The sequence below is a fragment of the Mixophyes fleayi genome, chromosome 1 (assembly GCF_038048845.1).
Source record: "Mixophyes fleayi isolate aMixFle1 chromosome 1, aMixFle1.hap1, whole genome shotgun sequence".
NCBI lineage: Eukaryota > Metazoa > Chordata > Amphibia > Anura > Limnodynastidae > Mixophyes > Mixophyes fleayi.
In genome coordinates this window covers 402,064,193-402,090,911 of record NC_134402.1, presented here as the reverse complement: position 1 = coordinate 402,090,911, position 26,719 = coordinate 402,064,193, and the positions used below count along the sequence as shown (strand labels likewise).

The following is a 26,719-nucleotide window of genomic DNA, read 5'->3' as shown; positions in this document are numbered from 1 at the left end:
TAGGTAGTTAATACATACTTAGCTCTTTATTGTAGAGAGCTCCACCATGAAGTGCTTCATTGAGAATCTGCTATTCATGCGAATGTACACAATGGATTTTTCTTAGCGAGTCCTGTTTTTAACTCTATCATGTCCAGATCTCTCAGTTTTTCTCTCATTTGGCTCCAGATCTGTATCCCTCTTTTTTAATTCTCCTATTGTTATTAATCCAATAATAAGCCGACAATCGCGCAGTCATTTCTACAACTGAGCCCAGGAGCAGTAACAGCTAGTAAATACAGATGGATTTTAAGATCAGGCTGTTATTTTACAATTAGCAATATAAAGACTTTTTTTGTTCCATCTTTGCAAACACTAATCTTCTTTTCAGTCCAAACATTAAACCAACATAGTTTGTAGTAATTAAATACGACAGTTGGTTATTTCTCTCTCACTTCTGTAGACGAGCAGGCTTAACTTCTCATTGTAATGGGTTCCCATGGTGGGGCTCTTATAGAATCAATCAATGAACAAATTGGGAAAACTTTGTAATTGCCTGAATGGAAGGGAAACGGTTTGGTTTACACATATGTGGATATTACAGAGTTATCTTTACAAATCTTGTTTTCGTGTCACATAAAGCTGCCTGAACGACATTTCCCTGGCTTGTGCCGCATTAGACGATAGACTTATTGAACAGAAAATGCAGTTTTCTCAGTCTTTGTGACATCTGTGACACAATTGGCCTGCACAGCGATACAGCACACTGGCCATTTGTTGTCAAGCTCATGTTTCATAGTTGAGGGAATTTTAAATGATGGAACACATACTGAAAGTGTTTTACTTGCGGGATCTGCTGCATAACAGAACTCTGCTTTGGCATAAACATCGCCTCTATGATTGTCTTTCAAGGCCAGTTTTCTGCCGTTGCCAAAAGCTATCACTTCCGGGAAGGTTTTACCATAGATATCTTCTGCGTTTACCATAAAAATGTTCTTATGCAAACCTTACATATTATGCCACAGGGATTCTGTTTAGATTTAAAAGTTTGCCAGTAATAATGCATAAGGATATTGTGATAAGCATTTAAATTACAAAGCAATAAGTATACATGACACAGACGTTTCGAAAATCATGTACACTAGTTATTGTACAGCTTAGCTGTAAATTATGTAGGTGATCATCACCTCCTTTGCGGTATAGGCAATATACGTTGTAGGCGTGTCCAGGCTGATTGGGGCAAGTGGAGATTATGTCCTGAGTTATAAGATGGCAATTATAATAGGTTTGCTACTGCAAATTAGAAGGCTGTTAGATGCCACTAAGTAGAACCTTGATCATCTAATGACATAAGCCCTGCATACCTTATATAGGTTATGGAAATCTCTCATGACTTCACGTAGCTTTAAGAGTAGATATTAACTAACCTGCTGTAGTTACTTTAGATACTAGAAAAGAAACTCTTACCCATACTTGCCAACTCTCGCGGAATGTCCGGAGACTCCCGAAATTCGCGGTGAATTGTGTCATTTTGGCCCCTCCCCCTCGAAAATGTCATTTTGTCACGGGGGGAGGAGCCAAGATGACGCAAATTGCCGCGCCCTACCCTTCCCACCCACCAACCACACCCCCCTGCCTGAGATCTCCCGGAATTAGCTTGCCGAAAGTTGCAAGTATGCTCTTAACGCCAGTGCATTGTCCATCTGTGCATATGTGAACCCACACAGCCGACTTGTCCATGTGCATTGGAACTATAAGCCCGAACTTGGACCTCCAGTTCCAGATTCAACAAATTACTAATAATAATGATGATACATTTACGTTTTATATATATGTTATATATCTATATTAAGTCAGACAGAAAAAATGCTGAAGTTTAGTTCACATACTGATGTTTTCTGTAGGTTTAATTTTCTAAATAGATATGGGTAAACATATGTATTCTAACCATTGGAGAACTACGTGTCTCATCATGTAGGGGTAGTTTGGCAGCTTGTACTCTGGGGGGCAAACCCATAAAGAGACAGATCCATAATACTACAATATTATCCAGCATGTGTTTTGCTATGTAGAGGCAATGACTCATGATACAAGTCACGATTGTCTTCAAGATAATCATGGCTAGATTACTATCTCCCAGGAACTGTTTTGAAGCATTGGGGAGAAATCAGCTTTATGATTAGTATGTGCTTGCAGTGACCAATAAACAGTTATAAAAGCCATACATGCTTATTATATAGATATCGTGCATAAAGAGCACTGCTGAACTAAGCCCTGCCAAAAACTCAGTGCAAGTCATCTTATGAAAATAAGAATGGCCAGGAGGGCAACCTACCCCGTACCAAGCCCTCCATTCCCCTCCATGCGTCAGTAGCAGTATTCTGACGTCAATAGAAATGTTTAGACATGAGCAAAGTTGTGGCTTAATTTGGCACTTATTGGGTGTTATGGTGGAGTGTTTTGCAACGCTTACTTTATAATCTTCAGTCCCGCTTTTGGCCTCACCATTCAGTGCAATTCCATTCTACAGATTACCCTGAGTTTAAGGTCTATGAATAGAGCTGGGACAACAATGGGAAATTCATTCTGGTGCGTGGCATGGATGGGGTAGGAATGAGAACACTGAAGGCCAAATTTTCCTGGTGAACCGACAACATTTTTTTATTGATGGATTTTTGTCTGTAATGTAATCAGTTCTATGAACTCCAACAGTCAAAGAATAGATGGCAGAAACTTTTTAAAAGTAATGTATATGTAAATTTCTGAAATATAACTTCATAGACTTGTTAAAAGTGACTGTCTAATCTGTTTTTCCCTTCAGTGGCATATTCGCCATTCAAGCACCTATGTCGCTTATTATGTACTGTGCATTTCTGTATCTAGTCTAAAAGTCAAGTTATTTTACACATGTCAAGAGGGTTTAATGCTCTTGTTTGGTGAAAGGATTATTTTAGATAGAGAAAAGCGAGTGGCAAGCTGTGTATTTTCTAATAATATTCTTTCACTGAGACAGATAAATTATATACTGCAATAAATGGAATTGCTGGAACATAACTGGAAGAGTTACTTAGAACATTTATATTTCAGAAACAAGATGTTTTACATTGGCGAAACATACTTATATATGAATAACTGTATTCTCTATTCTTGAGAGACTCAAAGAGAAAGTTGTCTAGACTAGAAAAAAATAATTTGCCTTCCTAAAGTTACATTTATGCAATTTGGGCAACTCCAGAAATTTGCACTGATATTTAACTAATTTCTCCCAAGTACAGGAATAATATATGTGTTCTTTGTACAAGGTCTTATTCACGCACAGGACCCACAAATTAGATTTAGAAGCTTTTTCCTTCTTTGAAAACATATCGCAAGTCCTATCTTTAAATATTAATGGTGGTGTTGGCCACTTGAGTCCTAGCACTTTTCCATCTACAAAAGCGCTAGGATTCATAACACTGTTCTTATATATTAAAGCAGTGGTCGTCAACCCATCTAGTGGTAGGAGGAAGTGGGGCAGGAATCCAGTGTCCGAAATGCACTACTGCGCATGCTCCTGAAACTGGAAGTTCGGCTTTCGCGCAGAGTCTTGCATTAGTGCCCGCATTGAACAGACATATCTAGTAGCTGCTGCGTACATATTCCTTAGGACTGGGTTTAACTTAATTTACAGTTTTGGGAGAATTTCCCCTTACCCAGTGAAAGTCACAGGTACAGACTAGAAGCACCAAATAAGTATATAATAAGTAATACTTATACTTAATATAAGTATAAGAGAACTTGTCCACTGCAACAAAAAGTGTATCCTGCACGGACGTGCAGAGACTGTGTTACACAGTATTACACTGCATACCAACAACCTGCATGTATATATGTGAATACAGTAACCTGTATATGCAAGACTGCAGAGTTTGACTTTTTCAAATAGACTTCTGCACGTAGCTGCTGCTTATATAGTCAGTGTCGGACTGGGACATGAAGGGTCCACCGGGGGATACAATGGTAGGGGCCCACCAGAGTGGGTGTGGCCAGCCACTAGAGAGGTGTAACCAAACTACTAGACGGGGTGTGGAAAGCCCACAAAGGAAAGCTAGCACCGTAGTGTAGTATATAAAAAATGCAGTGTGTATATAAAGAGTACACAGTCTTGGTCTGCTCCTTAAATTGGGCAGAACAGTCACCAAAAATTGGGATTGTCCCACTAGAATCAGAATAGTTGGCAGACTGTCCAGCTCTCTCCTACCTGTTTTTGTCACTTTCACCACCTGTGGCTGCTGGTTTCTTTAGTTGCGGCTTGGATCCTGGAATGGTGGGGGCCCTATTTGGAAAAAAATGGGCACATTTAGAAAATGCCAACCAACATCGGCGTTAAATCAATAGCACCCACGATTAATAATTAGGCCTTCCCCCAGCCCCAACATTAAAATAATAGTATTCACATTTAATAAATAGATCTATATCTCTCCAACCAAACCCAACATTAAACTAATAGTATTCCCATTTAATGAATAAACCTATTTTCCTCCCTCCAAACAGCCCCAGCAATAAATTAATAGTATTTCCATTTAATAAATATACCTGTTTCCTGCAACCATCGCTAGCCATTAAATAATTCATATTCACATTTAATAAATAGACCTCATTCTCCCCAAACTCACCCGCACATTCAATTAATAGCCCCAAACCACCACATCTTAAATTAATAGTCCCCACTATTAAATTAAATTGCCCCACCATCACCCCACAAACAAAAGAGCACCCATTAATTAGCCACCACCTACCACACATACACTACATTGCCATAAGCCCCATGTGCCATCACCGCGCTGTGCCTCCTTATGATCACACTGTGCCCCTTATGATCACCACGCTGTGCCTCCTTATGATCACACTGCTCCCTCCATGCTGCTTTTCCCCCCTTCACCTGGTCCCCCTTTATCACACTATGCAATGCTGCTTCCCCCTTCATCACTCTGTTCCTTTCTGCCTCCTCCTTCTTCATCACTATGTGCCTTTCTGCTCCTCCTCTCTTCATCACTATGTGCCTATCTGCTCCTCCTCTCTTCATCACTATGTGTCTTTCTGCTCCCCCTTCTTCATCACTATGTGCCTTTCTGCCCCCCCTCTTCATCACTATGTGCCTTTCTGCTCCCCCCCTCTTCATCACTATGTGCCTTTCTGCCCCCCTCTTCATCACTATGGGCCTTTCTGGTCCACCCCCTCTTCATCACTATGTGCCTTTCTGCTCCACCCCCTTTTCATCACTATGTGCCTTTCTGCTCCCTCCCCCTCCTCATCACTCTGTGCCTTTCTGCTCCCCCTTTCTTCATCACTATGTGCCTTTCTGCTCTCCCCCTCTTCATCACTATGTGCCATGCTGCTTTCCACCCCTCTTCATCATTATGTGCCTTTCTGCCCCTCCTCTTCATCACTATGTGCCTTTCTGCCCCCCACTCTTCATCACTATGTGCCTTTCTGCTCCCCCCTCTTCATCACTATGTGCCTTTCTGCCCCCCCTCTTCATCACTATGTGCCTTTCTGCTCCCCCCTCTTCATCACTATGTGCCTTTCTGCCCCCCCCCTCTTCATCACTATGTGCCTTTCTGCCCCCCCTCTTCATCACTATGTGCCTTTTTGCTCCCCCCTCTTCATCACTATGTGCCTTTCTGCTCCCCCCCTCTTCATCACTATGTGCCTTTTTGCCCCCCCTCTTCATCACTATGTGCCTTTCTGCTCCACCCCCTCTTCATCACTATGTGCCTTTCTGCTCCCTCCCCCTCCTCATCACTCTGTGCCTTTCTGCTCCCCCTATCTTCATCACTATGTGCCTTTCTGCTCTCCCCCTCTTCATCACTATGTGTCATGCTGCTTTCCACCCCTCTTCATCACACTGTCCCTTTCTGCTTTCCTCCCCTTGCCTCCGTTCCTTTACTTACCTTCCTATCGGCTTCTTTCATCTCTTTTCTTCTCTTTTTATCTTCTGTCTTCTTTCTTCTTTCTTGCATGCCGACTCCTCTCTGCGCCGCTTCTCACTGAATGTCAGGCGTGACGTGATGCCGTCAAGCTCAACTTTCAATGCGAACGGAACAGGGAGGAGGAAGGATGGGCGCCGGCGCAGCGGTGAAATAAGTATTTTTTTTTAAATTACCTGCACCCCCACCAACGAAGGGGGCGGAGTTATCAGGCGTCGGGGCCTTCCCTGTATATAGTTAAATACAATAACCCTCCCCACTGAAAATTACTTACGCTTAATTGGCACTGGCACTGGTGTGCAGTAAGGAAATATTACCATCAACAAAGATACAAAAGTGAGCAGTAGGTATTAAATGTATTAAAGTGAAGGGGGGTTGTTCCTTCTTTGTCAGACACTTCACTGTGAGACACTCCTGTAAAATGTGTCAGTGTTTTAAAGAGAGTGTCACATTGTTTTGGTGAGGTGAGAAGGAATCTATAGGCCTTGAAGGAAGGGAAAGGCCTTTTTTTTTTTTTTTTTAAAGTGATTTTATTTTATTATTGTTTTATAATATGTATTTATGTTTAATTGACATCATTGGCTTTCCATGACAACCACAATCTGGAAGAGTCACTTATGTATTGGGTTACATAGTGTTCAATGTGAGTACTTTGTTAGTGCTCAGAGCTGGAACCTAAACATGTGACTGAAAGGCTGGTTCCAGCACTAGAAGGGGGTCCCCCAACAGTCATCATCTATAGGTGCTGTTTACTGTAGAGGTGTTATGGGATAGTATATTGTATGAACAGAAGGGACATGGAGTCCTGTAGTTGGTGTGGGTTTGGGCTGTGGGATCTTGATGTCCTTAACAGATTTCTTTGCTACATGGGCATGGTATATTAATGCATGTCAAATAATATTTAATAATATTGTGGTCCAGAACTGCTATTGTTACAGCTTGTTGGACACATGTCACTGTAGATATTTATATGCAGTTGGAGTGGGTGTAGTTATAATGTCGAGGATGCTCATGAATTGTGTTATGACCTGCCTCCACCATGCAATGGCATCACAATGCCCCCTCCCACACTTGTCAGCTGAACTCCCCTCCGGAACCTCCCAGAGGGGAGAAGGCAAAGTGTGGCAAGTATATAACGACCATGATAGGAAATATAGACCTTTGGGGAACACTGCATATGGAGCACCATTGAGACTAATAGAGAGGCTTGGTGCATGTCTAAATTAGAGCAATGGGCCGTAGCATGCCGTGAGTGAGTTTAGTGTGGCTACAGACACATCTCAATCCGTGTGCTCAGCAATGGGTCCCGGGTCTCACTGACCACAGTATTAATATTTCAGGCCAGGCTCGAGTTGAGTAATCCATATAATATCAACTCTTAAATATTTTTTTTTTATTTATCTTACTTTCATAATCTGTACCATCATTTTGGCAATTATAGATCAGTGGACCAGAAGGAATTTACAACTTATACTGGGATTAGCAGGGCAAGACTTCATAAACATTATTTTGGCAGTTGATCCACAGTTCCTCCCTTAAATGGACAGCCGTGATAATGTCTCGTCCTCATGGAACACAAGCAGAGCTATAGCAAGTCTTCTTTTTAGCATATGGCTTAGACTCAACTCCTTATTCTTGAAAATAACACTGCTTCAAACACCACATTCACGCTTTAGGCAACACATATGCTCTCACTGGGAGTTGGACTTAAATGGGAAGCTGGAAATACTTCCAAATTTACCCAATGGTGCTAAACATAAAACGAAGGAAGCAGCAGGCCACTGCTAGATTGCAAAGTAGGTATATGTGGGTGTATATATTCATTTTAATGTACATAAGTACACTATAACTTGTTTTATTATGTACAGTATATATCTGGCAATTTTGCTCAGAGGTCATTCTCCTCTAATCTTGTCTGATTTATAAAATATAACAACCAAGGTTGACTAAATTCTTCTCTCTCCATCCCTGTTCCCCACCACACTCTTACAGCACAGGAAACACTGCATTGAATATGTGAATAGACAGAATCCCCATCACAAACCATCTACGAGAGATGCTCCCGTTAGCTGCAAAAATATTTCTCAACCTGATTTGTCAAACCAGTACAAACATTAGAAAACTCCTTATTCAAATAAAATAAAATTAAAAACTTTTTCTTTTATAATTTAAAAATACTATTTTTAATGTGAATGTTAAACTTCGAATGCAGACCATGCAACCATCCAACCTGCAAACGGAAATCAGGATCCTCAAAAATTTCAGCAAATTTGAATGGGGTCTATTGTGCCATAGACAATGTATGATATACTTGCCTACTCTCCCGGTATTTCTGGGTGGCTCAGGAATTTCGGGGAGTCCTCCGAGACTCCCAGAAAAGTAGGCAAACCTCCCGGATCCTAAAAGATGACGATATCTGATATTTAATATCTGGGGTGGGGCTTAATAGCGTCATTAAGCACTGCCCCGCTATTTAATGCCATGAATTTCGGCAGAGCTATGGTGATGCAAAGGCGTCACCACATCCCCTCCTACCCATCACATGACCTGTCCTCCTGGAGTCAGACAGTCGGCAAGTATGATGTATGAGTGGCTTTTTGAACAAAGCATCATAACTTGACACTGTGATCTGTAGAGACTGTATCAATATAATTGTAAATTAGATCAAACTTTGATATGACGTTTATTTACAGTACACTTTTAATTTTGACAAAACAATAAAATATTTTCAATTGAAACACATTTTTACAGTCTTTATAAAATAGAAACTAAATGTTCCTTTGCATGAATCAGGTTGTGAGTTTCTAAACAATGGTCATTTCATTAATATTTTTACTGAGGTTTATCCAAATCTAAATAACCAAATTTTACAATCAACAATTAATTGATACCAAATAGATTAGAGAAAAGTAAACAGATTTGAAGCTAGTGCACTGTGTGTTAAAGATTCTGATACAAGTTTAATACAATCTAGAAGTTTATATCTACATGTACAAACATCTTAATTTCCCAGGGACTGTGCAACTGTTCATGTTATTTTATAACCTTGCTTATGATAAGAATCACTCCCAACATTGGCAGAATACATTTGGGATAGGATGACATTACTTTATAAAACCACTGAAATATTATAGAACTGTGACTTCACTATATAAAACTGAACTACTGGATTAGTAGATTTAACCTATCAATTATTTTACACTATGTGCTACTATACTGCATATGCTATGATCCTATTGTAAACTCTAGTAAGCAAACACATTTCTGTGATAATAGCAGCAATACCCTTATCTGCAGAGGTTGCAAGAGACTTTGGCCAAGCATGCTCATTTATTATCCTGACATAGGCCCGTCCCTGTGACGTAATGACGCAAACACTCATGGAGGCTTAAAATCTCCCCATTTCACTAGGAAGTGGGCAGATGCTGGAGAATGGTCAGCTCTCCCGGGAGTCCGGGAGACCTACCTGGATTTCGGGAGTCTCCCAGACATTCTGTAAGAGTTGGCAAGTATGCGCTTAGTCTTTTGATAGTGTTTAATGCACTGTGCTATCCTTCCTGCCATAACTGGGCATTGAGAATTGCATGTATTCATGAACTACATATAGCAGGACAATACTACATATAGTATACATAATCCATTTAAATATTATTTTATATTTGGAATCTCTAGAAAGAGTCATAACTTTAGTGACAGTAACGTCCCACAGAGGGGTATTTAACCAGGCAGTTTTAAATGCAAAAATACTAAGTGGCAAAATAAATTATTTTCTACTGATGATACATTTCTCTGTCCAGTGGCTCTTGCTGAACCATGCAGGATACAAGTATTTAAGATAATTAATTAAAATGTATAAAACAAATAAAAATAGTCCACAGAGAGCGGTGCACAATGGCTTATATTAAAATTAATTATATTTATTTTTAAGTATTATTTTTCATTATGTCTGCCCCGCTGCAGTTCAACTGTTTGATAATAATGCCATGAGACATTGGGCCTGATTCAGAGTGAGATATATGCCCGCTTGTGTAGCGTATCTTTGCATTTTTTGCACTGTGGCAGAGCCGTAACATAGAATTCTAGCACCTGGGGTGAGAAAGACAAATGCCGCCCCCCTAGCCCTCAATTTCAAATGTACCTAAAATATTCCTAAATTGTGCCCCCCTTCAGTGTTGCGCCCTGGGCGGTCGCCCCTGTTGCACAGCCCTAGTTACGGCCCTGCTATGCACGCTCAGAAAGTTAAAGTGTGCAACTGTGACTTTTTGGCACTTACAGCTCTTTGCACCTGGAGAGACGTGATGTGGAGAGAAGGGGCGTTCTAACGTAGGCAATACACAGTAAAGGCGTATTCGATCTATTACGTACAGACTCAGACTGGGACGTAGTGTAGATACCACTGAAAAGTGTTTTTATTTGCAGGTGGTCAGTGGCAGGTGTAAATAGTGGATAATGATGATAAGAACACTTGAACTAGCAAACGGCTTGTAATTAGAGGTTTGCAAATGGTTTGCAGACAATTATAGAGACATTAGTAATCGCTCAGTCATAGATTAGGATGCGCAGAGCATGTTGTAGCATGTGTTCGTAATGTGTAAAATGAAAGGTTTTTGTACATGTTTGCAAGTTGGATGTTGGTGTCTGAGGGATCTGTCTGTTGTCAAGCGAACGCATCTACTGCTCACTCAGACCTGGACACGTCTTCTACTCTGAATACAGCGTACATACACATACACATAACATATACACACACACATACACATACACTTGCATTTTCAATCTCAAGTTACACTTACGCCTGTGTCCCACTCTGAATCAGGGCCTTTGTGTTTCTTACTACTGTCACTGTGAGGATACATGCTGAACAGTGTAAGACGGGAATGTTATAGGTAGTGCAGGGAAAACCGAGATACATTTTAAATGAAGTTTACTCTTTATTAGATATTAATCAGACACCAGTATCAGGCAAGACCTCTAATTATTTTGACATTTTCATATAGGTAATTACAAATTTGCTTCGCTCATCAGTGTTGGAGAAAGCTTTGGACGTCATATTGACGCTCTCCCATGTGTGCTTGTGTCCAGTCTCAGGGTTGCTTCTAGAGTCTGTCGATTCATTGCACAAACCATTTCTTTTGGTTGCTTTGAGTCACAAGTTACATGTAATGTGTGTTGTCCCAGGGCTATCAGAAAGAGAACAGAACCACACCCTTCAATTATAAAGGAACAGATGACTGAAAAAGACTAATTGGGTCTTTAAAGCTGCACTACCACCTATGGAGGGAGAGAAGAATTATACACCTGTCCCCATCTCAAAAGCCGGGGAGGGGGGAGGATGGGGGGCAGCTCCAACTCTGCTATTTATCCCCAGGCTATGTGGTTAATCTCATAGACCCAGCTGAACACAGAATCTGTGTGAGGTTTTGAGGGGGGGGGGGGGGGGGGGGGGGGCGTGAGCAATGGAGCCAATTACTGACGTTATGTCCTCTCATAGGTCCTTCTGCTCACACCCCCATTCTACGGCCATTTTAATGCAGTAAATGAAAATGTTCACCACTTTACGTGATAATGCAGCTTTAAAAGTGACACAGATACAGAAACTTCATGAAGTTCTGCAGAAAGATGTTATAGATTGTTTCAAATCCATTAGCACTGCAAGGTAAATTATAAATATTCAGTGTTAGTGTACCTTAAATGAAATACATTGTTGCAAATTCTCAATTAATGCTACCTTGTTGGTATTTCTAATTGTAACACCAGTTGTGTAGACTACACATTTACAGTGTCTGTTGCTGCTTCTGCAGCGGAGTGGCTTAACCCAGCTCTGTGCCTAAGGTCATGCATCACACACATACTTCAAATATAACACTAATTTCTCGGAAATGGAATGACAACAGTTCATTCCCTACCAGCATAAAAGTAGGCGCTGATTATTCTGATTATTCAAAATCTTAACTATTTATATGCCATAGTATAAGGCTATATATTATTGATTGGATTATGCATATTTTGCAGGGTGGAGGTAGGTAGTCTATTTCGCTTTAATAAGAATTATTTTTTTTGTAAGAATTGTAGCGTCACAGCGGTTCACAAAGAGCTTCTGGTATCAAAGAGCTAAGCAGAGTATTTAATAGAGCTTGGTTGTAAGTGTTTTTGTTCCAGCAGAGCTGATAGATTCATCTCCATCTGTTCCATATTCATAACAAAGGAGCTAGCTTACAGGAGGGATGGCTTCCCTAGAGTAGAATAGAAATGATCTTTTCAGCACACAATAAAAAGACTCACGCATGGTCACTTAAACTATGTAGAAAGTAATAAGTGCTGAGGGCACTTCATACCGATTTCACCTACAGAATGTGATAGTTTCAGCACATACTTTTTTGACACGCTGAAAATCCTTTATGCGTTTTTTTTTTTCTCTCTATAGCAACATTTGGTGTAGTGCTGCAGAATGGAAGCTTTTAAAATGTGGGAAATTATGTGCAATTAAATGTCGCTTTCAAGGCAAACCCACAAAAGTTATTTTTTTTCTGCCCCATCTCCCTTTACTATTAGGCGATAAAACAATTCTCTGTATCCTGCTCTGTTTCGTATCTCTACCTTTATAATCTGCAATTTCTGAAAGCTTCAATAGCCCATGCCAATTTAATGATTACTCCATATGTACATGGTGAACGGAAATTAAAACGCATACTTAGACCAAGTGCCTTCAATAAAGTGAAAGATGAAGCACAGCACATTTACACGCATCTGAGCTCCAACGATTTCTTCTAAAAACTGTTAAAGGAGCTATTAAATGTGCTCTTATTATATGTGTAATTGCACTCAACTAATGGCTTTTGTTTCAATGCTCTCCCCATTGTCACTCTCTTTAATTGTGCTACAATTGAAGCAGTATGTTATGCAGTTTGTAATCTGGATTTTACTTGCAGTTTGACTGATGCCAAATATTATTTTGTATTCTTTCCAACAGTATACTATTATTGTTTGTCTGTTTCCTCTCTTGATTATTACTATTCCATACTAATGGAATTCTATGCAAAAGAGTGTGGAGAAAGATGCAACAGGATTCTAGAATTTGAAAAGGAATGAAAAGGTGATCATACTATATTTTTAAAAGTGCACTTTCAATACCTTGTTGGATTGGGGCAGCACGGTGGCCTAGAGGTCAGCACTTCTGCCTCACAGCACTGGGGTCATGAATTCGATCCTGACCATGGTCTTATCTGTGTGGAGTTTGTATGTTCTCCCCGTGTTTGCGTGGGATTCCTACGGGTGCTCCGGTTTCCTCCCACACTCCAAAAACATATTAGTAGGTTAATTGGCTGCTATTAAATTGACCTTAGTCTCTCTCGGTCTATGTGTGTGTATGTTAGGGAACTTAGACTGGAACTCCAGTCTAAGGAACTCCAATGGGGCAGGGACTGATGTGAGTTCTCTGTGCAGCGCTGCAGAATTAGTGGAGCTATATAAATAGATGATGATGATGCAATCTTAAATTTCTGCTTGTCCCAGGATGTCTTCAATTTTGAAGTGGATGGGGTTATAACAGTTTGTAGCATCAGTGGAATGTTCACAGCAGCAAGAAGCGAGTGAGCTTATATTATGGAAGTCAGTGACCTGTCTACTTAAGGGATTGTATTACTGAGGACAGTGCTGCTTGTGACAGGGGCAATGTCACTATACGAGATTGGGAATAGAGGCAAGGTGGAACCTGAGAGTTAGTACTGCAGAGTAATGTGATGCTTCTATCAAACTTGTGCAGGAAAACTGTGGTGTTAATGTAGTGTACATTAAACAAACTTCATATATCTTTATCCCACCAAAAATTAGACAATAGTAACTCAATAGTTTACAAAGATTATGGATTTTTATGTAGGTATAACAGATCCACTTTAGTTCTTTATTACGTGTGTCTATGACTTAAATGCTTACCATATGCAGAAAATGCTATTCATGCTAAAGACCGTTCAATTCCATCCAGGCACTATCTGTGTGGAGTTTGTTGTTCTCCCAGTGTTTTCCTGGCAATCTCTTGGGTGCTCCAGTTTTCTCCTACAGTCCACACAGTGTGTGTTTGTGTGATAGGGAAGTTGGACTGTAAGCTCTATTGGAACAGGGACTGATGTGAATGGTCCAATACTCTCTGTACAGCACTGTCTTATATGGCCATGCTATACAAATAAACAATAATAAATAAATCTTAGGCAATATTCAAGATACCATATTCTTCTGTGCAGTCATGAGTAATGGTGATTTGCCTATAATCTACATAGAAGCAAAAATGGATACCAAGTCCCTATTTTTCATGGCGATAGCATATATGTTCTATCACTGCTTAGATACCTGTGATGGTGATAGTGATAAGAGGACTGTGGATGTACTTGTCCTTGTGGGTGGTGGTGGCAGTGGTACTTGTACTTATGGGTGGTGGTGGTAGTAGTGGTACTTGTGGGTGGTAGTGGTACCTGTGCTTGTGGGTGGTGGTGGCGGCAGTGGTACTTGTACTTATGGGTGGTGGTGGCAGTGGTACTTATACTTGTGGGTGGTAGTAGTGGTACTTGTGGGTGGTAGTAGTACTTGTACTTGTGGTGGTGGTGGTGGCAGTGGTACTTGTACTTTAGGGTGGTGGTCGCAGTGATACTAATACTTGTGAGTGGTAGTGGTAGTACTTGTACTTGTGGGTGGTGGTGGTGGTGGTAGTAGTGATACTTGTGCTTGTGGGTGGTGGTAGTGATACTTGTGGGTGGTGGTGACGACAGTGGTACTTGTACTTGTGAGTGGTGGCGGCGGCGGTGGTACGTGTACTTGTGGGTGGTGGTGGCAGCAGTGGTACTTGTACTTGTGGCTGGTGGTGGCGGTAGTGGTACTTGTACTTGTGGATGGTGGTGGCGGCAATGGTACTTGTACTTGTGGATGGTGGTGGCGGCAGTGGTACTTGTGGGTGGTGGTGGCAGAAGTATTGCAGGGGAAATTGCAACAGAAGTTTATGGTGGTCTGTGTCAATTAAGACATTTGAGGGACAAAACTCCATTTTTGTGGCAATCTGCCACTGCTGTTAGAATATAAAATTTTTATGCATTGCATGTTTTAGGGTATTTAATATCTTTTAGTTGTGGTATTAACAGTTCTGAAATTAAGTTCCTATTTTACATCAAATTCTGTTTAAAGGTGGAGCAAAGTTATATAAAAATATCAACTATAACAAAAAAGGCCCACTCCTTTAATTATGACCCCTTTCTCCACATATTTGAGACCACATTTAGTTTTCAGATTTAAGGCTCCTATGGCTTCTTTGATTCATTGTAATTTCCTACGTGACAGCTCATTATATGCTAGGGGGATTGTTAGTGTGCTAATCCAAATAATTTATTCATTAGTAGAGCTCATTAAATATATTACAAAGTCATACTAAAAATATTTTAACAACAAATTCTTAATTATTTAGAAACCCACCAGTTTGCGATACCCCAATTACATAAAATGGGAATGGAAGTATAAGTTTTTCTTGTTGTGGGCAGCACAGTGGCTCTGTGTGTAGTTTGTAGGTTCTCCCCGTGTTTGCGAGGGTTTCCTCCGGGTGCTTCGGTTTCCTCCCACACTCCAAAAACATATTGGTAGGTTAATTGGCTGCTATTAAATTGCCCTTAGTCTCTCTCGGTCTGTGCATGTGTTTGTTTGTGGATTTAGACTGTAAGCTCCAATGGGGCAGGGACTGATGTGAGTTCTCTGTATAGCGCTGCGGAATTAGTGGCGCTATATAATTAAATAGATGATGATGATGTTGATGATGTGGCTTAGCCTAAAGGCTGTTTCCCCCTACAACATTCCTACAAAAGTCCAGCACTGCTCTCCTCTCTTTCCTTTTAAGGTGTCAAACAGACTTAGTGGGTGTCAGTGCTAACATTTTTAAATCACATCTACCTCCGTCCTCTCACAGGTATTCTACAGTACAATGACTATACATAGCAAGTCCTGCTCGTATTAAAGTCTTGTATATTTAATGGGCAGTACAAGATAGATGTATTGGTTGTTTTGTTTGTAGACATTCCATCATGTTTTATTATCTTTATGTCAGATTATCTATGTACTGTCATGTGATATTAGTGTCCTTTCATAACTATTTTTGTTTTTCCAAATATATTACAAAGGCATAATTAGATTTCATTCTGTACCAGTCAAAACCAATACCCATTGATTCATTGAGAAATACATAATCTCATAGAAATGGTACATTATACAACAGCTACAGAATAGCTAATACATTTGCTGTTTGATAGCAAATTACAGGCTTTCTCCATACTTATGCATGTTATAAGATTAGTGTATGTTAAATAAAATAAATGTCAGGTTTTATATTTCCAATGTTACTGTTACATTTCTGTTACATATTTATCGGCGCACAATGGGGTTTTTATCTGAATTTGTTCACACAGCAAATACTGTTACATTTTACTGTTATAGTAAAATGGGACACAATTGAGATCTTATTTTTATTACATATTATACATTTTATCATTGGTCTCTAAGTTCACTATTGCATGATATACTCAACCTCTGAAAGTTTGGGGATTTTCAGCAACTTTTGCCTTTTTGGGCTTAAAGAGGATGTATCATTAAATCAAATGAAATCAATCAATCAAATTATTTAGCACACAAAACAAATAATAGTGTGTCAGAGAAGTGGATCTGAGCCAATCAAAAATATTAAAAATAATGGATTATAGTGTATGTTTTTTTTAATTGTTTTCAAAAAGCAACTTTTATATAGGGAAAAAATATCAAACAATTGTTAAATTATATTTCAAGTTCTGACATCAATTTTCATATCAACCTTTGCAATCTGATTTGTAGAAGTTTTATATTTTCTCTACTTTCTAGTCATAATGTTTATTTTATTTTAATAATTTTAATTTATTTTAATATTATCTCTGATTTTTAGATAACATGGATGTTTTTATTAGTAAATATTTACATTTCTAAGGCGGCAACAGGAGCTTTAAAGTGTCTGATATAAATTCAGAAAGGTGCCCTGAAAACATAATTTACAATAAGGTTATTTATCAATATCAACAATATTTTTTTGTTCTGTAACAAATAATTATTATAAAGATCTTATCTCGATCTTGGTTTCTAGCAGTGATTTATATTTAAAGATGAATAGAATATTTAGTTCTGCTCATACTGTACAAGGCATGTTTGCCTTCCTCTTGATCTGCATAGCAAACAGGAAAGAATAAAAGACTATCAAACTTAAAGGTCAAAATCTTATTAGTGATGAAACAAGCGTAGGATTTATCTGCAAGTTACAACATTATCATATTTAACATTATAAATTGTGAGGATTCACACTTGCATTAATCATGTGTTTATGTATATTCGTTATAATTAAATTGATTCAAATCATTTAAAGTAACACATATGCCAGATCGCCGTTAAATGCCATAAATGCTGGAAACACTAGATCAAAGCAGAAACATGATTTATTTTTGTTTTTATTTAGCCAGTTTTTGCAAAGCATTGAGCAGAAATTTGTTTTTAAGTATTTTTTCTATTAGGTTAAGAATTAATCGATATAATCTATTTATCTTACTAATGAAGGAGAGGGATTTTTTGCACCATTGTTTAACTATTTCATTGTGCACAGTGCAAGTTGTGCACCAACATTGGTGAGACAAAATGACCTATTTAGTGGTCTCTCTATCTGTAACGCACAAGTGTACCCCTAAACATAGTTTGTGACTTCTATCATGCATATATTTTATAAGGGTTTTCAGTATAAATATTGTGTGCGTGCCATGTGTATTTTTATTTTTATTAATTTATTATCATATGTATTTATTTTAGATCATGTGTTAAGATGCAGAAGTATAGGCTTACATGACAGTGATTTTTAAAATTAACTATCTACTAAGATCAGGGGGTAAATTTATCAAGCTGCGTGTTTGAAAAAGTGGCGATGTTGCCTATAGCAACCAATCAGATTTTAGTTATCATTTATTTAGTACATTCTACAAAATGACAGATAGAATCTGATTGGTTGCTATAGGCAACATCTCCACTTTTTCAAACCCGCAGTTTGATAAATTTACCCCCAGGTCTGATCTAGGTCTTATAAGGAGAAACTGGTGTTACTGTTCCCAGGGTTCATCTGAACCTGGCTAGATTGCGCCCAGCAATATCATGGAACTTACTGAGACATCAGAAAGGTAGCAGCCATCCATCAAGATGCTCTATCTATTCCTACTTGGAATTCACATTCCCTTGACCCACTAAAGTCCTTAATGGTGGTCACAAACTACAGTGGAGAGCAATAACTCTGTCTGTCTCCCAACATAGGTTTCACATCATTAGGAATGTGTGTAAGTGTAGGACAGTGTCATTGATGTTGCAAGCCAAATGGATAACTAAGCTATAAAGACACAGACATTGTGGTGAGCTTGGCAATTAATGTGCTTTATACTTCGCTTTGCACTTAACGTTGCACACTCCATTTCAGAGAAACTATCACAACTGTATTACAATCCTCATGGACAGTATACACAAAAAACCATCAAAACACCAGAGCAATGTATCCGTGCCGCAGAAAAGGCACCCGAATAGGCTGGTTATTTTGGTAGGGAAGACCTTAACATCTAACCATGGACAATACAAGTGCCAAACGCATTGGCTCCTTTACTAATTTCAGTCTCGTTATGAAAAGGACTGAAAGGAAGAAATGATTCACAATATAGAATTACTGTGGACATAGTACAATTTAGAGAAACGACTTTCACATCCATTTGTTGGAAACTGTAGACCTGGCGTACAAATGGTTTACACCAGAAATGTTTGTGATACACAGTTGACCCAACAGGCAGATTATAATTGTCTCAGTCACTTGTTTTCCTGTAGCGTAAGTTGTTTTTTTAATCAAACCAAAAAATAAACTGTGTAAGATGAATTGACACATAGGATGTGTTGATTACTATATTGTGCCAAGTAATTCCTTTCGTCATCTCACCTCTAAAGACACTTCTAGAGCACAACTGATACATCAGGACACAACAATACTAAGAACTAGGAGGAGGCAAAGTGAAACTAAAGTGACAAATGTCATCTGAAGCAGCTATTTGTAACACTAAACAAAAACACCATCAAAGTGTTTCTTTAGGTTACTGTATCTGTAAATATTTATCATAACATAGGGTACTGCAGTTTAACCTTAGCAAAACTATATACACACATACATTCATAGGCATTAAAGCTTAACAAGTCATCAGTTATCATGCATGATGAATCAGTTGGTGACGTCATTAGGAATCAGTAATGCTATATAGACACTTCATGGACGATTATTCATAGGCGCTGGTTTATAGTGAAACCCCTCTTTGCACTTGACAGGTGCACATAAATATAACGTCACGCTAGATACACCCATATATGTGACAAGGCCCAATAGTTAAATTTATATGGAAAAGGATACAAACTTTGTTTACATAAAATTAGCAACACTTTATTAATTAATTCCCAAGCCATTGCATTAACTAACGTAAAAGTCTCAAACTTAAAAAAATAAATTAGCAGGTTGGATTGTATTGTCATGACAATGTTGGGATTCTGTTATTTCTCCAATCAGCAAATCTGTCTACTTGAAATATCGTAGTCACAACTGAAGGTAATTTTGTGGGATTTGTGAAATTTGAGCAAGAGGGGACAGAAGACCCCAATGGATCTAAATTGTCATAGACACAGAAACCCTCTATCCCTACTAGGTGCATCTAGTCAGCCCTTTTGTGAGCTTGTTTTGTTGTATATTTTCGTATAGGCCGCAACAAGTAACGATATGTTTGTCCTGTGCTTTCATGAATTAATTTTTCTAACACTTTCAGTTAAAAAAAAAAAATCTCCCTCCTATTCCAAAGTTTGTTCCCTTCCTCTAGATATCCACATCTTTTTTTTTTTTTTAAGAAAATTACTGCGTTCCTTAACTCTATTAATACTTATAAGATATCCTAATGTTACTAAGAGTTCACCTCTGACCAGGGCCGTAACTAGGGCTGTGCGACAGAGGCAACCGCCTAGGGTGCAACGCTGCAGGGGGGCGCAATTAGGAATATTTTCGGTTCATTTGGTTAAAATTGAGGGCTAGGGGTCGGCATTTGTCTTTCTCGCCCTAGGCGCTAGAATTCTAAGTTACGGCTCTGCCTCTTCCTCTCCTCTAAACTATACACATTAAGTTCTTAAAGTCCTTCCTGATAAGTTTTGATATTCAACCTCCATAACTATACAGAGTATTAGAGGTGAAGTCTTATGAGTGACCTATAAATTAATACCTAATATACCAATACCTTCTGTATTCTACTGACTTTTCCCAGCGCCGGGTTACCTTCATATCATCTGAAATTATAATTCAAAAATCCCTTTGCTCTGTTGTTGTTGAATTATAGATCACCATTCATTATGTATTCTTCTGTTAGATTGTTGTGTCCTACATGCATTATTTTACATCTTAATGTCGTATATCTAAGATTCCAGACTGTGCGCCTCTGTTGTTGTTTTTTTAAATCACTTTGCATTTGTTTTACCCATCTGGGGTATAAACCCTGTTACTGAAAAAAATGGGAATACAGCTTGGATACAATAATAATCCAATCATTATTCTACTAGGCTTTAATACATTTCTGTGCTTTAATTAATATAGTTTTTATTTTAACGGAGTGTATTTTTGTTATGTTGTGAACATTCAGCTTAATATATATATATATATATATATATATATATATATATATATATATATAAATAATCACCTACATGTATTCTTGTTTCTCGTTTAAAAAAACTGTTTTAATCATGTGCTGTCATTCTGGAATATAGAAATAGTATTATCTGTAAAGTTAGGTTTAATCTAAAGCTTTAGAAAATAGAGATAAAACCATATTTATTATGTCCAGTAATACTACTACTAAGGTTTCCAATGTCAGGACTCTCTAAGTCAGCAAGCAATGATGAAGCTGTGTCTATGCCTTAATAAAAGACTATGCTGCCGAAGTACAGAAGCCTTGTTAATCTTACAGTGCTGGCCAACATGTACAAGTAGCAGAGTGGCCTTGTGGGTAATTGCCCTCCTGCCGTCTTTGCCATCCCTCCCACTTAATTGAAGTTGTGTCAGTCAACACAAGTTTGTGAGAGCTGGTCTTGAAATATTAGATGAAATGAAATAAATTGTATTTTTTTTTTCTCCGTCAGCTTCAGCAATCCCAGACAATGGAAGAAGGTCCTGCTTAAAGCTCAGAGTCTATGTACGGCCAGCAAGTAAGTGTCTGTCCTCTGACTTGAAAGGGGCGGCCTTCAATGCATGTTTTACTGTATGCTACAAATAATATCATTCAAGTTTTTAATGTAAAGCCTTGTGTGGTACCTGTTATCAACATTTGTGGTTTATTTTGCATTCTATTTTGTAATCAGTCACCATTGAGCATTATATAAATACGTGCAACTTGCTAACTTGTTGTTTCTCAACTGTTGTACATGTCTAGTTCATATAAAAAAAACAACAACAATCTGGCATTAGGAGAGATAGAAAAGAGAAAAAAAAAGAAAAGCAAAGTGACAAAGCACAACATGATTAGAGAAAAAAAAACGAAAGCTAAACAAAAACAAAGTGGTGGAGTTTAAGAGATCTCACTAACATATTTGGCTGTTATCTCTATTTTTATTATAGACAGCTGTATGAAAACTATAGGTGTTCATGACCGTGTTTTCGATGTTAACGACAAAGTAGAAAATTCTTTAGAACCAGCAGGTTAGTATGCTTAGAGAATTTCTTTTAACCAATGTGTTCTTCTCTTTGGTGCTTCGAATTTCAAGCCTTGCATGTCTTGCATGACGTCTGTGCTTTTGCTGTCATGGTAAACTTCATTCCTATAGGGTGTTTATGCAACGCATGGCAGACACTCTGTCGCTTTTTGTGTTTTGTTTGTGCTAGCGGTGGTTCATGTTTTTCTTTTTTTTAAAAAAACAAAAACTCTAACTGTGTCAAAATAAAATCTCCTGGATGTCCTATGTCTTGCTTGCTGATAGAGCTCTTTCCACAATGTGTATCTGTGTGAATGATTTCCAAACGTTTTGATAAATGTTGTCTTTCGATTATGTGTTTAATGTATAGATTGTATATGTTTAATGATCTATGTTACACTAACGCATGACAAAACACACCCCTCTGTTCCTCTTTAACCTCTAGTAGTTTTGTATGTGTCATATTAACAATCTAGCAACATAACACTTTCTGGGTTAAAGATACCATATTTTGGCATTTTACTGTGCCCATCATATATAGGCTATTAGGCCACAAGGATAGCCTGAGATGATTAGGCAAAACAATAGGACACATTTTAATGTAAAACACCATCATTGTTTACTTATTTGTAGCCATCGCTGTTTTTCATAATGTGGAAACTATATGTGTATTTTATTTTAACCAGATGCATAAAAGCTTAATGAAGTCCGTTATATATCTCTTTATATGAGCAGCAATTAGTACTACTTAAGGCTGGGTACCCACTGGTGTTTGGTTTATGTTTCAAAGTGCAAGTTCAAACACCAATGAAACCACATGTCAAACACGAAGGCGTCTGATATGCGGTTATATTACTTGTGTTCGGGAGATCATTGGAGGTTACTCCAATGACCTCAAAGCTTTTAACTTGTGTTATACATATTGAATGGAGCAGACAGAGCCTTGAAACCGCAATGCCTCTGAACACGAGTAACATTGATAATGGGCATAGGAACGTTAGAAACACTGGTTTCCATTTTCAGACCCATTTTCATGCATTGTATTAGTATTAAAAATAGTAGTTCAGTCAACGGACGTCAGTATGAGGCCTAAATATGTATATTAGCATTGTTTTAATAAAGGGAGCAGATTGTTTTCTTTAAATTACTAGCCATGATTCCGTTTCTTATATTAGTAATTATAAGCTACCATGTATTACCCCTGGGGGTAAATTTATCAAGCTGCGGGTTTGAAGAATTTAAGATGTTGCCTATCATCATCAACAGCTATTTATACAGCGCCACTAATTCCGCAGCGATGTACAGAGAGCGCAGTCTTATCAGTCCCTGCCCCATTGGAGCTTACAGTCTAAATTCCCTAACACACACACAGACTAGGGTCAATTTGATAGTAGCCATATTTATACAGTATAATCAGGGAGAATTATCAATTTACATTGCCCTGTGGTACAACAGTTGTATCTAATGAGTAGCATTAGGTCGTATCCCAAGGCAAAATAAATCATACTTGCCTACTCTCCCGGAAATTCCGGGAGGCTCCCGAATTTTGGGGAGTCCGAGTAGGCAATCCTCCCAGCTCGTAAAAAATGCATTGAATATCGGGGTGCGTGGCTTAATCGTGTCAGTAAGCCCCGCCCCCGCTATTCAGGGCCATGTGAATTTAGGCATTTTATAGCGGGGGCGTGGCTATGGTGACGCAAATATGTCACCACGCCCCCTCCTACCCCTGTCACGTGACCTGACCTCCTGGAGGACCCAATCACAAAGTCGGCAACTATGAAATAAATAAACAATTTTGCCAAATTATTTACATACAAAATTAAGAAATCTTGAAAACAATCTAATCAGTAAAAACCTCTTTAAAATTCTACAACTCTGTAACATTGCAAAGCCAAGAGAGAAATTATGGAAATCAAATGATTACCTGTACCAACATTGCTGGATTGTACATATTTATGTCAGTGGCAGAGGGTTTTTTGTTTCCAAATGCTTGATTTTGGAACAAAGCAAAACAAAATAAATCATTTGCTGCGATTTCCATTTACATTATTCCATGTTGACCATCTTACCAAATTAATAAAATACTTTGTAGATTAAAATACCTCTAAAAAAAATTACTCTAATATCTCATCACATCCAATTAAAATAAGGAAAATTAAATTTAGGGGTATATTTACGAAACTGCGTGTTTGAAAAAGTGGAGATGCTGCCTATAGCCACCAATCAGATTCTAGCTGTCATTTTGTAGAATGTATTAAATAAATGACAGGTAGAATCTGATTGGTTGCTATAGGCAACATCTCCACTTTTTCAAACCCGCAATTTAATAAATATACCCCTTTGTGTTATAGTTACTCATCCAGGGCTTCACAACACTCTCAGCAGGCAAAAAACTGTAGAGAAGCTGAGGGAGCTTACTTTTTGATATTTTATTTTTACTTAGTCACAAGAAAAATAAATAATAAAAATACACTAGAGCCTAAAAGTAAGAACAATAACAGCGGCCATCTTGTTGAAGCCACAGTTCATTAAAACATATGCTGATTCCCAAAAACGATTCTTAGGCTGCAGACAATGTGTTATAGTTTATTTAATGCAGACACTAACTGAGAGGTTGCTAGATGCTTTTTCCTCCCTCTAATCTGCAGAACTGTCACGAGTCAATTATGGTTGGGATTCTTTCCAATGGGAAACGCCCACTAAGGGTACACCTGTGTGTCCATTGTGACTATATGTGAACCTATAGTATTGTCAGAGTTATACTTGTGTAATATTTTGCTATGTATATGTAGATAAAGAATAATCCTATACATCAAACTGTTGGAAAATGACAGTATAAAATAAGTATTACTATTGCTGTCAAAAGCAAATTAAACAAAAAATATGTGTTTTTAAATTAAATATCTCAGCCTTTCACTGCGAGAAATAACATTGCTTATTTTGCTAGGTAGCATAAAGCAACACACTGATAGAAAGACTATTTTTACATAGCAAAGATGACATGCTGCAACTAATTAGAGCAGAGTAAGATATTTTACCATAAATGTGGCATACAGATGTGATAATTTGTTTACTCATTCATGCTCAGATTATCATTACATTGTTGATTTCTGTAAACAACACACATGTAAGAAACACACATTAATAACAGATACAGCTGTTATATTTCTAAACATAAACTGATGATAGCCCATCTGTCAATCATTTTTGAATAATAAACTAAAGCTAAAATTTAAAAAGTGCAAAAAAAAGTATTAACAGTTATTTTGTTTCCTGCTGGTATTCAAGTTTTCTGGTAAGGTAATCAGGTGAGCTTTTTTCCTATGCTCACCGGGCTTCTGATGTTTAAAGAAAAAATCCACCTTCAGGCAAATTTAATTGATTGTTTTTTATACATGTTTCTGCATCTTTTACTAAATAGATTGAAATTTATATTTAGTCATGTTATTATATGGGCAGCACGGTGGCTTAGTGGTGAGCACTTCTGCCTCAAAGCACTGGAGTCATGAGTTTGATTCCTGACTATGTCCTTATCCGTGTTTAGTTTGTATGTTCTCCCCGTGTTTGCGTGGGTTTGTGCGGGTTTCCTCCGAGTGCTCCAGTTTCCACCCGCAATCCAGAAATATACTAGTAGGTAAATTGGCTGCTATCAAATTGACCCTAGTCCAGTGGTTCCCAAACTTTTGCAGTTCGCGGCACCCTTAGAGTCTCCATAATTTTTTTAAGGCACCCCTCCAAAATAATTACTGAGCAGTCCTGTTTTAGAAGTAGTTGGGTCAAAAAAATGTAATAAGTATTTAGGTCAAAACAGAAATACTTATTTAGTTGTATGCAAAAATGCCCCCTCTGCATCCAGACACACTGCCCCCTCTGCATCTAGTCACTCTGCCCCCTCTCATGCTGCCCCCTCTGCCCTCTCATGCTGTCCCCCTCCTCTGCCCTCTGTCACGCTGTCCCCCTCCTCTGCCCTCTGTCACGCTGCCCCCCTCCTCTGGCCCCTGTCACGCTGCCCCCTCTCATGCTGTCCCCCTCCTCTGGCCTCTGTCACGCTGCCCCCTCTCACGCTGTCCCCCTCCTCTGACCTCTGTCACGCTGCCCCCTCTCACACTGTCCCCCTCCTCTGGCCTCTGTCACGCTGCCCCCTCTCACGCTGTCTCCCTCCACTGCCGTCTGTCATGCTGTCCCCTCTCACACTGGCCCCCTCCTCTGCCCCCTCTCAGGCTGTCTCCCTCCTTTGCCCTCTGTCACGCTGCCCCCTCTCACGCTGTCCACCTCCTCTGGCCTCTGTCATGCTGCCCCCTCTCACGCTGTCCCCCTCCTCTGCCCTCTGTCACGCTGCCCCCTCTCATGCTGTCCCCCTCCTCTGCCCTCTGTCACGCTGCCCCCTCTCACGCTGTCCCCCTCCTCTGCCATTTTGTCACGCTGCCCCCTCCTCTGGTCTCTGTCCCCTTACTCTGCCCTCTGTCACGCTGTCCCCTCTTCTCTGCCCTCTGTCACGCTCCCTCTCACTCTGTCACCTCTGCCGCGGCCAGCCAGAAAAATAACAAACAAAACATAAACTTACCAATCCGCGCGGCGCCGGGACCCATCATTTAGGAGGATGCTGGGTCCCGGCGCCGCGCGGATTGGTAAGTTTATGTTTTGTTTTGTTTTTTCTGGCTTTCCCGCGGCACCCCTGTGACAGCGCCAGGGAGCCGCGGCGCACACTTTGGGAACCGCTGCCCTAGTCTGTAAGTTAGGGAATTTCGATTGTAAGCTCTATTGGGGCAGGGACTGATGTGAGTGAGTTCTCTGTACAGCGCTGCGGAATTAGTGGCGCTATATAAATAGATGATGATGATGATCATAGAGAATTGTTTTTTTCATTGTCGTTGGATATAAGGCAAACCTGGACACAAGGCTAGTTTATGGATATATTTGTATCAAATGCAGAAAGCAGACCTTTATCTTATCCAAAGCAAAGGTAATAAAAACACTACCCGATGATATAACTACAT

At 39.1% G+C, this 26,719-nt stretch overlaps 1 protein-coding gene across 3 annotated transcripts in view; it reads left to right on the top strand.

The window, feature by feature from the left end:
• Window positions 1–26,719, top strand: part of EFNA5 (ephrin A5) — a 309,847-nt gene that overhangs the window by 270,619 nt on the left and 12,509 nt on the right. For 2 of the 3 annotated variants that reach the window (XM_075181490.1, XM_075181483.1), the window contains exons 3-4: window positions 21,174–21,239; window positions 21,649–21,729. In XM_075181490.1, the coding sequence (XP_075037591.1) occupies window positions 21,174–21,239; window positions 21,649–21,729 (147 nt within the window). The remainder of the gene's footprint in view (window positions 1–21,173; window positions 21,240–21,648; window positions 21,730–26,719) is intronic. The other variant, XM_075181497.1, reaches the window with a different exon arrangement.